This window comes from Hyla sarda, chromosome 4 (assembly GCF_029499605.1).
Source record: "Hyla sarda isolate aHylSar1 chromosome 4, aHylSar1.hap1, whole genome shotgun sequence".
NCBI classification, from domain to species: domain Eukaryota; kingdom Metazoa; phylum Chordata; class Amphibia; order Anura; family Hylidae; genus Hyla; species Hyla sarda.
Window position 1 is genome coordinate 397,819,782 of NC_079192.1, and position 15,920 is coordinate 397,835,701.

The 15,920-nt window shown below is 44.8% G+C and overlaps 1 protein-coding gene across 1 annotated transcript; it reads right to left on the reverse strand.

Annotated features, from left to right (window-relative positions):
* Window positions 1–1,266: 1,266 nt before the first annotated feature.
* On the reverse strand, window positions 1,267–15,395 carry LOC130267445 (L-lactate dehydrogenase B chain-like). The gene is made up of 8 exons (XM_056517276.1): window positions 15,240–15,395; window positions 7,054–7,187; window positions 5,390–5,507; window positions 4,390–4,563; window positions 3,843–4,016; window positions 3,645–3,762; window positions 1,710–1,833; window positions 1,267–1,550 (listed from the first exon to the last, which is right to left on the reverse strand). Exons 2-8 carry the CDS (start codon window positions 7,180–7,182, stop codon window positions 1,383–1,385), a joined length of 1,005 nt encoding a protein of 334 aa, XP_056373251.1. The 5' UTR covers window positions 7,183–7,187; window positions 15,240–15,395; the 3' UTR covers window positions 1,267–1,382.
* Window positions 15,396–15,920: the final 525 nt, after the last annotated feature.

Genomic DNA, 15,920 nt, shown 5'->3' on the forward strand with positions numbered 1-15,920 from the left:
ATAGGTGGCACTAGACAGTTCTTTTGATATTCTATACACCAGTGCCAGAAAGTTAGATTTGTAGCCATGTAAAAATCTTAATCCTTCCTGTACTTAGCTGCTGTATGCTCCAGAGGAAGTTATGTAGTTCGTTCCAGTCTGACCAGTGCGCTTTGACACCCCGGAGAGCACTGGTCAGACTGGGGGGGGGGGGGGGCATACAGCAGCTGATAACTGAAAGGATTGAGATAGAAAGTAGAATGTTTTATACAGATTTGTAAGTTACTTCTAGCACCATTTGATGGTTCCATCCACATGTGCTGCAGATTGTGGATACTGACTTCGGCTGGGTTCACACCATGTTTAGGATATGGGAACCATATCCCGGCCCGTAGCTCATTCATTTCAAGTTACATGTGAAGAGGTTGTGCCCTCCCCTAGTTTCCCCTTGGTGCAGGTGTTCAAGTTACATTTTTTTTTCACAAAATGTGCCACTTTTATTGTATGATTTTGTGCTAGTCTTGTATGAGATCATGTGTGAACTGAGGTCTAACTTAGGCCCAAGTTCACATCTGCATTGGAGCTCCAAGCCATTCACAGAATCTGCTTAAATATCTGTTAATGAGGTGGAGGGGTGAGGCAGGAGAGTGCTAACTGGACACTTAAAAGGGTACTCCACAGGGAGAGGAGAAAAAAAAAAAAATAAGTCTTTGAATTTCCCTTCTGTCTGACCACAGTGCTCTCTGCTGACACCTTTGTCCATATCAGTCCAGAGCAGGAGACAGTTCCTCCTTTGCCGACACCTCTGTCCATTTTAGGAACTGTCCAGAGAGCACTGTGGTAAGACAGAAGGGAAATTCAAAAAGAAAAGAACTTCCTGAGGAGCATACAGCAGCTGAGTACTTTAAGGATTAAGATTTTTTAATAGAAGTAATTTACAAATCAGTTTAACTTTCTGGCACCAGTTGATTTAGAAAAAAAATAAAAAAAAGTTTTCCAGTGGGAGTACCCCTTTCAGTCAATGGGGTCTGTGGCTTTGTGACAGAACCTATGATATAGAAATATCCTTTGTCTAAGGCTAAGTTTATCTAAGCCTGCTGCATGTTAATTCACCCGAAGCTTCTGGCAAAGCTCATCTCCATTGTATATTGCCTCATAATAGACATTGGCTGTATTGTAGCTACAGGTGAGATCTCATGTATATTGCAGTCCTGTTGGTTGGCCATAGCCTGAACTCCTTTGTTGATCCACAGCCCCATCTTAAAGAACCTACATCAGCAAAAGCACTCAGTTTAGTAGCTGATTTTATTCAAACAACTATTGTTACTCTAGAAACCAGTATACAACAAATCCATTAGTGATCAAGGCATATTGTGAAGGCCAATGAGGTCATTCCAGGAGATTTACAGGTCTTTGAGGTCTTTCTGGATGGCCAACAGGGTGTCTGCGCTCTTCTTCAACTTGGCAACTTCCTCATCTGTTAGCTTCTGATTCACCACCTGGGCCACCCCTTGGCCATTCAGGACACAGGGGAGACTGAGGAAGACTTCATCGGTGATACCATAGAAGTTCTAGCCAAAAAAAATAAATAAAAAATTTAAAAAAAAATAGTGATTTTGTTTTCAATTTGAAGGGTTTGCAAGTTTGAGGAAAAAATAAAATTGAATGAAATGTCTACTTTTACTGAAAGTTTTAGATGTTCTTAGCTACATAACCTTAGCCATCCTTACCTTAACCATAGTGGAGACAGGATGTATTCTGGACAGGTTCTTTGTTATGGATTCTGACAGGTCAGCCACGCTCAAGCCAATGGCCCAGTTGGTGTATCCCTTCAGCTTGATCACTTCATAGGCACTACAATGACAGATAGAAGTTACAGAAGGGAAATAGATCAGCTCACTACATGGAGACGACAGACAGATTTGTTCTCTGCCCGACTACAATGACAGATCAGATTGCATTGGGTCAAATTATACAAAGTCACAAGACCAGAAGACAACCTACTTTCAGTAGGCCTCTAGTTTCCCTATCCTCACATTGGTATAGTTCATCAACTCTACTATTAAGCACCATGACCTAGTAACAGTTAAGGTTGAAAAAAAGACCAGAGACCATCAAGTTCAACCTATGACCCTAATGAGTCCCTACTGAGTTGATCCAGAGGAAGGCAACAAACCTCATACTAGAGGTAAAAATTCCTTCCCGACTCCAAATATAGCATCAGAATAAATCCCTGGATCAACCTTCTGTCCCTTTTGATCTAGAATCCATAACCTGTAATGTTATTCTCAAGAAATGGATCTAGACCCCTTTTAAAGGACAACTGTAGTCGAACACATATGCCCGGGCTTCAAAAAACAAAATAAACTCACATACCTTCCTACGAGCCCCCGTTGTAAGAAGCCGGTCAGAGCTCCTTACATGACAGTGGGCTCAGCCCATCACAGGCCGGGGCATCGCTGCGGCCGGTGATACGCCGATGGCTCTGCGGCATCCCAGGAAGTGGAAGGAGGTCAGCACTGCTGGACCATGAGGCCTGTGCCGGACCAACGGGAGCTTGTAGCAAGGTATGCATGAGTTTATTTTGTTTATTTTTGAAGCCTGGGCATATACAAGAGTGTACCACTACAGTTGTCCTTTAAGTTCTTTTACAGAGTTCCCCATGACCACCTCCTCCAGGAGAGAATTCCACAGTCTCACTGCTCTTACAGTAAAGAACCCCCGTCTGTGCTGGTGTAGAAACCTTTCTTCAAGACGTAGAGGATGCCCCCTTGTTATAGATACAGTGCTGGGTATAAATAGATCATGGGAGAGGTCTCTGTACTGCCCCCTTATATATTTATACATAGTTATTAGGTCTCCCCAAAGCCTTCTTTTCTCTAAACTAAATAACCCTAATTCTGATAATCTTTCTGGGTACTGTAGTCCTCCCGTTCCCCATATTACTCTGGTTGCCCGTCTTTGAACCCTCTCCAGCTCCACTATATCTTTCTTGTACACTGGTGCCCAGTAATGTACACAGTACTCTATGTGTGGTCTGACTAGTGATTTGTACAGTGGTAGAATTATTTCCTTGTTGTGGGGGATCTATACCCCTATTGATGACCGCCCCCCCCCCCCCTATGATTATTTGCCAGGGCAGCAGCTGCCCGACACTGGTCACTACAGCTAAATTTACTGCACAAGGACAGTCAAGGGAACCCGTCTGGTCATCAAGATGTCAAACTCTTTGGACAATGACTGATCTGTGCAAGCTAGGTTAAGGAGAAGGATTATCAGTCAGACATGTTATGTATGGGACATGCACCTTGTATGCCTTAAGCTACGTTCACACAGAACGTCTGCACAGAAAATCTCCATGCAACCATTGCCGCCTGACAACGGAGTGTTGGCATAAGATGCCAGCACTAGGACTACTCTGGTATGAGCCATTTCCTAGACAGCAATGCCTTTGTGTTGTGTCTAGAAAAACTTGACATTTCTATTCTTTCTGCAGATACCGAAATTAGAATTTTCACACCAGATGTTTCTGATGCGGAAATTCTGCCAAGTGAAGAGTGCAGCAGAATCCTATTAAAATCAATGGGACGCTGCTGTAGAATCTGGGTGTAATTCCACATGGAAATTCCCTCGTGAGCATAGCTTTTTTTAAGCCTATGCATTACCTGTCAACCACCTGCTTGTGAACATCCTTCCAGTCCTCTTTGTCCTGATCAGTTCCAATGTTCGGGTTAAGGGACTGAAGGGAGACACCGCCCACTTGAACCCCACTCCAGACAGGAACTGTAGGACGAAAAGCATTGGGTCACATTCCTGATATTAACAATGAGTATCTGCTAAAATATATATACGCAGTCACTCACCACTGGAGTCCCCATGTTCTCCCAGGACATAACCATGGCAGCTGCTGGTACTGATGCCAAGCTTCTGAGAAATCAGATAGCGGAATCTTGCAGAGTCTAGGTTGGTTCCACTGCCGACGATACGGTTCTGCGGCAGACCACTCAGCTTCCATGTGACATAGGTCATGATGTCAACTAGAAGAAAAATGGTTAAGTTATCCTTTGATAAACTTAGTTTAAAAGGGCTGTTCTGTAAACCTGCCATAGAACTAAGACACTGAGCTGCAGCATTCCTCCTCCCTCCCCCCCTATCTTGACCGATGTACAGGATTTGCACACACAGGTTTCCAACACTTGATCTGTGTTCTTCCCCCCCACTGATCTGCATGGCTCAGTGCTGGAAGCCAAATCCTGTATGTCAGTCAAGGCAGGGAAGGGTGGTGGAGGGAGAAGGCATGCATGCTTCAGCTTACACAACCTGACCCTGTCAGCATAATATAAATTCACACATTCCCTTTAAGGCTTAAGAGAAACACTTAAAATGGTTCATGTCTAAGTTAGTGGTTACCTGGATTGGAGACTACGATGAGTGTGGCATCAGGACTGTATTTCACAACCTGTGGAACGATGAACTTGAAGACATTGACGTTTCTCTGGACTAAGTTGAGACGGCTCTCCCCTTCCTGCTGTCGGACGCCACCTGTGATCACGACGATCCTAGAATTTTTTGTTACAGAATAGTCTGCAGGAGAGGAAAGATGTGGGATACATTTCAACATACAAAAAGCTTTTTGTCCAACAGAAAGTTTTAGGTCCCACTCCTAACTAAAACTACAAAGTTGTGGCTTTGGCATTAGAATTGGTGTAAGTGTTTTCCCCAACCAGGGTGCATCCAGCTGTTGCAAAACTACAACCCCCAGCCAAAGTCTGTCTGGGCATGCTAGGAGTTGTAGTTTTGCAACAGCTGGAGGCACCCTGGTTGGAGAAACCCTGTTTTAACATGCTATGAATCTTAACTATATTAAGTGTCAAAAAATAAAATACTGTCACCTGTTCACCCATACTAAAACCAATACACTGGGTTAGTGTGGGTGAACAGGAGACTGATGCAGGGTCTGACTAATCTACATACCTGCAGTCCAGCATCCGGCCCCCCTAAAGATTGGCCTCCATCTTTGCTGAATTGCGTGCTGGAGGTGGGCCTGCCAGCTGGATTTGAACATTCATGGCTGGTGGTCACATGAGTGCTCACGTGATCAGCGACCATGAATATTCAAATCCAGCCAAGGGCCTTCCTCCAGCGCGCAATTTAGCATAGAAAAGCAGATCTTCAGAGGAACTGGATGCTGGACTGCAAGGTATGCACATCAGTCAGACTGCATCAGTCTCCTATTAACCTGCACTATAACCTGGTGTATCGGGTTTAGTGTGGGTGAACAGGTGACTTTTCCTTTAATACCAGGGCTGATCTGCCACATGACCACCCCCTCCTGCCACAAGAGACTGTTGTATAGGCAGCTGCATTTCCAGGAAAGTCATAGTCCTGAAGAAGTTCATCCACTCCTCACCTTTGTCTGCAACAATTGTTGGCGTTTTAAGGAACAGGCTTGCATGTTGCAGATCCATCATTTCGCCCTTCAGTTTGTCTTCCAAGATATCAACCAAGGCCAGCTCGTCAGCAAGATCCTGTTGAAGATAAGCTTTTAATGACAAGTCAGGGGGAAAAAAAAAAAAAAAAAAAAATCATGTGAAGAAAGGGAGGTGCAAGAAGGCATGAAAAGCCAAGACAACAGCTGAAATCAGTAAATAAAGAGCAATCCAGCCCCTTGACAGTGCAAGTCAATATCGGCTTTTTTCAGTCCCAATTGATGGCTAAAAAAAAAAAAAAAAAAAAAATGGATCTCATTGCCAAGGAGTCATAAGACATAACAGTGATGGGTAGAAGCAAAGAGCTGTCCCAAGACCTTCCCCACCCAATTGTTGTAAAACATAATGGCCTTGGTTACAGGTGCATTTCAAAGCTTCTGAATGTTCCAGTGAGCACTGTTCGGGCCATAATACTGATGTGAAGAGTCATTTAACCATAAATTTGCCTCAGTCAGGGGAGGAGAATAATCGAGAGTTGAAGAACCAAGGACACTTGTTGAGAGCTTCAAGACCTAGAATTATCAGGTAGTGTTGTCCCAAAGAAACAGTATTTAGTGGGGGGGGGGGGGGGGGGGGAGTGACTTGTTTAAAGGGGTACTCTGCTGCTCAGCGTTTGGAACAAGCTGTTCTGAATGTTTGTGCCGGGAGCTTGAGACACCATAGCCCCGCCCCTTAAATGCAAGTCTATGGGAGGGGCGTGACGGCTGTCACGCCCCCTCTCAGACTTGCATTGAGGGGTCGGGTTTGACATCATGAGGGGCAGGGCTATGACGTCACGAGCTCCTGACACTAGCTCCAGTGTTCGGAACAGTTTGCCCCAAATGCTGAGCAGCAGAGTACCCCTTTACTACTTATTCCACCCGCTGTACAGATTCACTGGTCAAGGCATCTTTATTAACCACAGATATAGATACACTTGGGGTCGAGTCCTGGGGGGGGGGCACTCACCCCAAGATTTCCACTCAAGGACTGGTCCTGCAGTCCCTCCTGCTAACGGGAACAGTGTTCCCGCTGTGGAAAAAAGTGCAGGAACTCCATTCCAGTGTGTTCCTGCAGGACTTGAGCCCTTGATCCACTGCATCCATGTGGGCAGTGCAGACCCTACCATTAGCCATGGTCTCTAGGTCATTGAACAAGGCTGAGAGGATGAGAGGATGAGAGGCGACAACATAACCAATTGGCCTAAAATATATAGTCTTTATACAAGGTCCTTGTGGCCCACTGCTCAGATAGAGATGTCTCAGTCTGGTTTCCAGAACCAAGCGAAGCAGCTGTTGGCCATATATGTTAGCGATACAAGACGGATCTGCCAGAGCCGATTCTGCACCCTGCGACATCCATAAGCCCCTCAGGACAACCCCCTTAAATATTGTCGTGAGTCTATACAACTGGCACCGGGATGGCCAATCAGTTGCCCCTGGCCCTAGTCTAGCTGTAACCCCAAGTGGACAAGTTAGTTTAGGTCACTTTAGCAGCTTCCATTGTTACACCGCCCATTATACTAGTTTTCCTCTAAGCTGCAGAAGGTCATCCATGCAGGAAGCGGTCACGCGCCGTGTGAGTGGGGGCTATATTTGGCACATACCTTCTGGAGGATGCTGATGGCGCATGCCATGCCGACTTGCCCGACACCTACGACTGTTATCTTGTTCTTCGGAACAGCAGTCTTCTCCTTGGTGGTGCTGGTGAACAGTTTCTCACTTATGGTTGCCATGGTTACTGAAAAAAAATAAAAAAAAATAATAATAATAATCTTGGAAGATGCCTGAAGGCCGTCACCCGCCAGACTATATTGCTTTATTTTGTATCAGACCAGTGGTCTCCAAACTGCGGCCCTCCAGATGTTGCAAAACTACAGCTCCCAGCATGCCCGGACAGCCAACGGCTGTCCGGGCATGCTGGGAGTTGTAGTTTTGCAACATCTGGAGGGCCGCAGTTTGGAGACCACTGTATCAGACTCAAGTTGTCTTCACATCTGCATACGAAAGAATCCTCACTATAGAAGTGACCTGAAGCCAGTATTTTAAAAAGGTAATTGTCACTTTCTCCATAGATCTCTGCTTGCAATCAGTGAATGGAGACATAACATTTCAGGCAGCTAGCTTGTGTTCACAGCTCATTATAGGAGATCTGAAACACTTAAAGGGGTACTCTGCTGCCCCAGCATTTGAAACATTTAGTTCCTAAAGCTGGGTGCAGGGTGGGGGGGGGTTACGGCTGTGTCCCTTGTGCCATCACAGAAGACTTCGTTCTGTTGAAAGGCTCCAATGGAGGCAAAAAAGGGGTTTTCCCATTGGCGCACACCGCTAAGGTAGGTTAAAACTGTGGACATCAATAGTAAAATAAAACGGCTTTAATGACAGATGATGCGTTTTGAGAGCACAGCTCTGTTTATCAAGTCACGATAGCGCTGCGCTCTCTAAATGTGTTGTCCGTGTCATTAAAGCCGGTTTATTTTACTATTGATTTCAGCGGTTTTAACTAGAGATGAGCGAATTTACAGTAAATTCGATTCGTCACGAACTTCTCGGCTCAGCAGTTGATGACTTATCCTGCATAAATTAGTTCAGCCTTCAGGTGCTCCGGTGGGCTGGAAAAGGTGGATACAGTCCTAGGAGAATCTTTCCCAGGACTGTATCCACCTTTTCCAGCCCACCGGAGCCCCGGAAAGCTGAACTAATTTGTGCAGGAAAATTCAGCAACCGCCGAGCTGAGAAGTTTGTGACGAATCGAATTTACTTTAATTTGCTCATCTCTAGTGAAGATTAAAACAAAAATAAGTAGATAACTAATACAGATAAAGCAAATCCTTACATATAAAAGAAAGATCTGCTGGGAGATGTAATCACTGTCTATGTCAGTGTTTCCCCAAGCAGGGAGCCTCCAGCTGTTGCAAAACTACAACTCCCAGCATGCCCGGACAGCCAGAGGCTGTCCGGGCATGCTGGGAGTTGTATTTTTGCAACAGCTGGGGGCACCCTGCTTGGGGAAACACTGGTCCATGTAGAGGACAGGAGCTTCTTCAGGGTCCTGTACAGAAAACAGCTGTTTTACCAGTAAATTGCCGAATCTGATTGGTCGGTTCTTCCGGCCATTGACACGTTTTGCAGATCTGGACTGTTCGTAGCATTTTATGTTGAGTCTGGTTTCAGCTTACAATGGTGGAGACCACTGCTCTAGGACTCTAGTGGCTGCAGGCATAAAACTGTGACCTAGATATTTGACTGCAGCGAGTCAGGAGAAGGAGCGTATGTTTAGTACTTTGAAGTGGGCACCTATATACTGGTGTAGTGTTTCTCAACCAGGGTACCTCCAGCTGTTGCAAAACCCATCAAAAGCTGTCCCGGCATGTTGGGAGGAGTTGCAGCATTGCAACAGCTGAGGCACCCTGGTTAGGAAACCCCCTCCAAGAAACCACCTTTTTCTCAAACTGGATTTAGTATGCATTCCACTGCAGAAGCTACCCACAGGGGGCGTGCGTAAAAAAAAAAAATTATATATATATATATATATATATATATATATATATATATATATATATATATATATATATATATATATATATATATATATTTTACACATGGGGAAGCTTCCTACTTCAGGACAGTATTTCTTGAGTTTCACTTGCAGAGAACAGCCAGACAACTTAAATATCTGTGGCATGCTACATATTAAAAGGGGTAGTCCAGTGGTGAAAAACTTATCCTTTATCCTAAGGATAGGGGATAAGTTTCAGATTGCAGGGGGGGGGGGGGGTCCAACCGCTGGCCCCCCACAATCTCCGGTATAGGGCCCTGACAGCCCGTGGGAAGGGGTCGTGATGACCACCGCACGAAGTGGCGGCTGACACTCCCCCTCAATACAACTCTATGGCAGAACCGGTTTGCTGACTTTGGCAATCTCCGACTCTGCCATAGAGTTGTATTGAGGGGGGGGGGGGTGTCAGCCGCCGCTTCATGCGGTGGTCAACACATGCTCTGGCCAGTGAGCCGGGGCCCCAGTGGTCGGACCCCCTGCAATCTGAAACTTATCCCCTATCCTTAGGATAGGGGATAGTTTTTCACCACTGGACTACCCCTTTATCTACAGTATGTTCACATGGCATATTTTTTTTGCCAAATTTCCATCAGACATTCCACCATCTTCATAGACTGCAAAAAATTGACATTTCTGCAGAATCTGCTCAGAAATGCATTGCAGAGGTCAAAATTTCAATTTCTGTGCTAGATTGGAAGAGAAATTCTGCTGTGTGCAGCAGACCACCATTGAAAATAGGACAGGAATTCACAAAGAGTTTTGCCATGTGAACAAGACCCATCGCAGATAATAAGCGCCTGCCTGTGGTTCTACATAGAATTCTACATAATACAAACCATATTCTTCAACACAAAAGGCCAATTTTAGTTTAGTTTGCTTTTTTTGCAATGTCACCGTGACTCAGACGTCACCATGTGCCCCCACAACTCCTCTGGTTACCAGTATAGTAAAGCTCTGTACAGTGATCCCTCAACTTACAATGACCTCAACATACAATAGTCTTTTCTGGACCATTGTAACTTGAAACCCAACAACATACAATGTACAGACAGTCCAGATCTGTGAAGTGTGTGAATGGCTGGAAGAACTGACTAGAGATGAGTGAACTTACAGTAAATTCGATTCGTCACGAACTTCTCGGCTCGGCAGTTGATGTCTTTTCCTGCATAAATTAGTTCAGCTTTCAGGTGCTCTGGCGAGCTGGAAAAGGTGGATACATTCCTAGGAAAGAGTCTCCAGCCCACGGGAGCACCTGGAAGCTGAACTAAATTATGCAGGATAAGTCATCAACTGCTGAGCTGAGAAGGTTGTGACAAATCGAATTTACTGTAAGTTCGCTCATCTCTAGAACTGACCAATCAGAATGGACATTCACTGGTAAAACCCCTGTACTGAAAAGCATGCACCAACTGATAGTGCCCCCTACAGTACAGGGAGGCATTACATGTTCTGTACTCTTTACCTTTATTACTGAAGTGCATACACTGACTGATGTCTGGTAGCGCCCCCTACAGTACAGGGAGGTATTACATGTTCTGTACTCTTTACCTGTACCAGGGTTAGCTGCTCCTTTGGACACCAGGTGAGGGCAGCTCCATGTTACTTTTAGGACACTACTGTACAGGACCCTGAAGAAGCTCCTGTCTTCTACATAGACCGGCGTTTGCCAACCAGGGTGCCTCCAGCTGTTGCAAAACTACAACTCCCAGCGGCACCCTGGTTGGGAAACGCCGACAGTGATTTACAGCTCCCAGCAGATCTTTACTTTTATATGTACGATCTTGTTTTATCTATATTAGTTATCTACATTTTTCTTTAATTCTCACTTTTTCCTATTTTTGGATGACATTTTGGGGGCTTCAGAACCAATTACCAGGTTTCCATAGAGTTATGGTCTCAACATACAATATTAATCGGTTCTGGGACAACCATTGTAACTTGAGGGACCGCAGTACGTGTATCCAGCCCTACATCTAATGGAAGCAATGCAGTCAAGGCCAATACTACATCAGTGTCATGTTTCCCCAGTCAGGTGCACAGTATGGCTGCGCTGGCATTGGGTCTGCTGCGTTTTCCCCCCTTGGAGGTGGAAACTATTTTAAGCATTTTAACATGGGTGTTGGGTTTGTCTGCCATCACTTCATAGGATTGTATCCACATGTAGCATTGGAATCTAAACATGGCTACACAATTGATGTATCAAAATACATATTTACTAAACAGACTGGATACATTTGTGGAGCTGCTGGCAATACAGCCCAATATGCCATCACTTCACCCTACTGTTGCAGAACTACAACTCCCAGCAAGCCCCATCAGGGATGAGTGGGAGTTGTAGTTTTGCAACAGCAAAAAAAAAAAAAAAAAAAAAAAAAAAATTGTTTCAGGTTGGAATTACAATATACTGTAGCATTGCTGTGAGACCTGACCATTAGAGATTAGCGAACTCGCAGTAAATTTGATTCGTCACGAACTTCTCGGCTCGGCAGTTGATGACTTATCCTGCATAAATTAGTTCAGCTTTCCGGTGCTCCCGTGGGCTGGAAAAGGTGGATACAGTCCTAGGAGACTTTCCTAGGACTGTATCCACCTTTTCCAGCCCACCGGAAAGCTGAACTAATTTATGCAGGAAAAGTCATCAACTGCCGAGCTGAGAAGTTTGTGACGAATCGAATTTCCTGTAAGTTCGCTCATCTCTACAGACCATGTTTGTAGGCACAAGTCCCTACAGTTCTATAGGGACTATACAATAGAGCAATTGTCTCCAACCTGTGCACCTCCAGATGTTGCAAAACTACAACTCCCAGCATGCCCGTGCTGGGAGTTGTAATTTTGCAACATCTGGAGGTCTGCAGGTTGGAGACCACTGCAATAGAGCATGTGTCCATATACAGCACAGACCCATAGCAGACTATGCATAGTCTTACTGATCTGTAGTACCATAAGTCCAATCATGGTTTGGTGTTAGGGTTCATTTAAATCTCCCAGAAGATTTGGGGGGGGGGGGGGGGGGGGGGGTCTATTCACATGTTCAGTATAAATCCGCAGCATCAAAAACTGCTGGGGATATTGTATGTGTGACTAGACCCTTCTGTGGAAAGCTAAAAAATTTTTTTTTAAAAATTTAATATTTAAAACTCAACTGGTGCCAGAAAGTTAAACAGATTTGTAAATTACTTCTAATATTTACCCTTCCAGTACTTTTTAGCAGCTGTATGCTACTAAGGAAATTCTCCCTCTGAATTTTATTGTCTTGTCCACAAGTGCTCTCTGCTGACACCTGATGCCCGTATCAGGAACTGTCTAGAGCAACATAGGTTTGCAATGGGGGATTCTCTCCTGCTCTTCAGTTCCTGATACAGACAGAGCTCTGTGGACAAGACAAACTCAATAGAATTCTCTGCAGCATACAGCTGCCATAGAGTACTGGAAGGGTAAAGATTATTATTATTATTTTTATTTAAATAGAAGTCATTTACAAATCTGTAACTGGCACTGGAGTACCCCTTTAAAGTGGTACTCCACTGACAGACATGGTATCCCCCATCCTTTGGATAGGGGATAACATTCTGATAGTGGGGGTCTGGCCACTGGGGACCTCCTGTGATCTCTGCCACGGCACGCTAGTCAGCCAGTGCATGGAGCGAACTCCTCTGTACTGTTGAATACAGCCGCTGCGCCCCCTTCCACAGACATTAATGAAGGGGGCGTGGCAGGAAATTAAGGAAGCCCTAGCAGTTGTGGGGGGGGGGGGGTCCCTGCGGCTGGACCTCCCACGATCAGACATGTTATCCCCTATCTTTTGGGTAAGGGATAACATGTCTAGGAGCGGAATACCCCTTAAGGTACATTCACACATACAGGATCCTGTGCAGATTTGATGCGCAGGATTTGTAACTGCCGATTAGAAGCTGTGATCAGTCATTTAGTTTACATTGAAATCTGCAGCAGAAAATCCTGCGCATCAAATCTGTGTACGCGTGAACATACCCTTAGACAGATCCTACTACTAGAGCGAGTGGGAAACACTGCAACTGGTGTGCCTCCAGCTGTTGCAACACTACAACTCCCAGCATGCCCAGACAGCCAAAGGCTGTCTGGGCATGCTGGGAGTTGTAGTGTTGCAACAGCTGGAGGCACACTGGTTGGGGGGGGGGGGGGAACACTGCTTTTAAAGTAAGGCCATGTTCACACTGCATCAATCATGCAGCATCACTCAAAATCACTCCCATTGACCTCTATTGGAGATAACCTAAAAAAAAAAAAAAAAAAAAAAAAAGGGAGAAGTGTTAGTGTTTTAGGGCTTTAATATATCATAGTTAATACAGTTAGACATGTCTGAAAATGATAACACTGACGTGTTTTGAGTTTAGACAGCTCTTCATCATTTCCAAAGATGGCTCCGAAAGCTTTGGGACTTTGTTTTTGATATGGCTATTGTTAACCACCATTTAATGTTTTAAAAGGGGTACTCCGGTGAAAAATTTTCTCTTTTAAATCAACTGGTGGCAGAAAGTTACATATTTGTAAATTACTTCTATTAAAAAATCTTGATCCTTCCAGTACGTATTAGCTGCTGAATGCTACTCTTTTTGGAACACTGATGACATCACGAGCACAATGCTCTCTGCTGACATCTGTCCATTTTAACAACCATGCATAGCAAATTTATGCTAAGGGCAGCATGGTGGCTCAGTGGTTTGCACTGCTGGGGACTTGGGTTCAAATCCCACTAAGGACAACAATAAATAAAGCGTTATTATAATACATCAGCAGAGAGAACTGTGCTTGTGATGTCAGAGAGCATTCCAAAAAGAAAATAATTTCCTCTGTAGTATTCAGTAGAGATGAGCGAATTTACAGTAAATTCGATTTGTCACGAACTTCTTGGCTCGGCGGTTGCTGACTTTTCCTGCATAAATTAGTTCAGCTTTCCGGTGGGCTGGAAAAGGTGGATACAGTCCTAGGAAATAGTCTCCAGCCACCGGAGCACCTGAAAGCTGAACTAATTTATGCAGGAAAAGTCAACTGCTGAGCCGAGAAGTTTGTGACGAATTGAATTTACTGTAAATTTGCTCTCTAGTATTCGGCAGCTAATAAGTACAGGAAGGATTAAGATTCTTTAATAGAAGTAATTTACAAATATATGTTTAACTTTCTGCCACCAGTTGATTTAAAAGAAAAAAAGTTTTCACTGGAGTACCCCTTTAAGCGTTCATTAAAAAAAAAAAAAAAAGGAAAAAAGTGTTTTCCCATAATTAGAAAACAATTGCTGCTTTACTCAAATAGCACCATACCTGCCATCAGGCTGTAAGTGGCCTTGCAGCGCAACCCCATTCACTTCAGTGAAAGAGCTGCAGTACCACCTACAAGCTGAAGACAAGAGTGGTGCTGTGTCCAGAAGAAAGCCACCATGGTTTACTAGTCCCAGATAAACTCACTTTTAACATGCAAAGCTCAAACACTGTTACAAGACACGACTTAATAAAAACCCTTTTGGGTAAACTAGATAGAGGATGAATATACCGAGAGTGCGCGGCTGTCTCCACGTGTGCGAAACAAACTAGGAAATTCCTGCTCGTGATCTAGAATGTCTCATTTCCTGCCAAGTAACATTCCCATAACCTGTCTGTGGTTGGGAAAGAGTTAATTCGCTCCGTCCTACGGAGTTACAGCCAAACGGCAAGGTTAAAAAAAAAAAAAAAGGTATTGAAAGATTCATCCATCATTACAAGTCACACAATAAATTACAATCACACAAAGCACAACAGTACAATATACAGCGCAGGTTCCCCAAGCTATATGGCTAGGTTAAAAAAGGGACCGACGTGCTGGGGGGGTCTATAAAAGGCTGGCATGAAGACCCGGCAGGCCTCCAACAAAAGACTGGCGAAGGATGTTACGACGAGATGCGTAGTGCTAACAAAAGGGTTACACAACACCCTGCGTACCCAGGGGACACTACGGGGTTAAAGAGGAGACTCAATCGCTCCGTCCTAAAAGGTTGATGCGCCAAAGAAGCCACACATAAGGATCCCTGCCAAGATGCAAGGGTCACCCAGGGCAGCCTGGTCCTCTCTGGGTATAAATGACCTGATGGAGGAAGAGAGAGAGAGAGAGAGAGAGAGAGAGAGAAGACATGCGGGCTTAACCCCTTCACTGCCTCAAGCAACAAAGATTCAAACCCAGGGCGTACGCAAGTCTTGAAGGGGAGCACAATGGCAGAATACGTACGTGACTTAAGGCTGGGGAGGAAGAGGAAAAAGTCAGCTTCTACCAGGCTCTCCTGCTGTCAGAATGAGGCAGAGGAGTGGTTACTTGTAGTCGGAGAGACTACATCACTACAGCTTCAGACACACCCCATCACCTCACTCAATCCCCTCCAAGGACAACTCTGCAAGGGCATCCTAGGCCCGGCCCTTCATACGCCTCCTGAGCCCAATATCCCAGGCCATACAGGAGCTCATTGTCAGAAGAATGAGAAGTTTATGTCCTCTAAGGAGAAAAAAGGGAAGGCAGACAGTCACAGATAAGACAGATAAGGGTTAACCATGTAGCGAGACATGGTTAACCATATAGTGGAAGTTCTCCATCTAGGATAGTGGTCTTCAAACTTTGTACCTCCCAGGTTTTGCAAAACTACAACTCCCAGCATGGCCGGACAGCCGTTGGCTGTCCGGCCATGCTGGGAGTTGTAGTTTTGCAACACCTGGGAGATCCACTACTCTAGATATTTTAGTATTAGCTACATCTTAGGCTGCGTTCACATCACGATTTCTCCATCCGACTTGATTACATGATTTTTACAGCTTATAATCTTATGAAATTGTATATAAAGTCAGATCCATTGACCTCTGGTGACCCGGTACCGTATTGCATACTGTACCTCGTATGGTGGTCCCCAGAGTCAGAGTT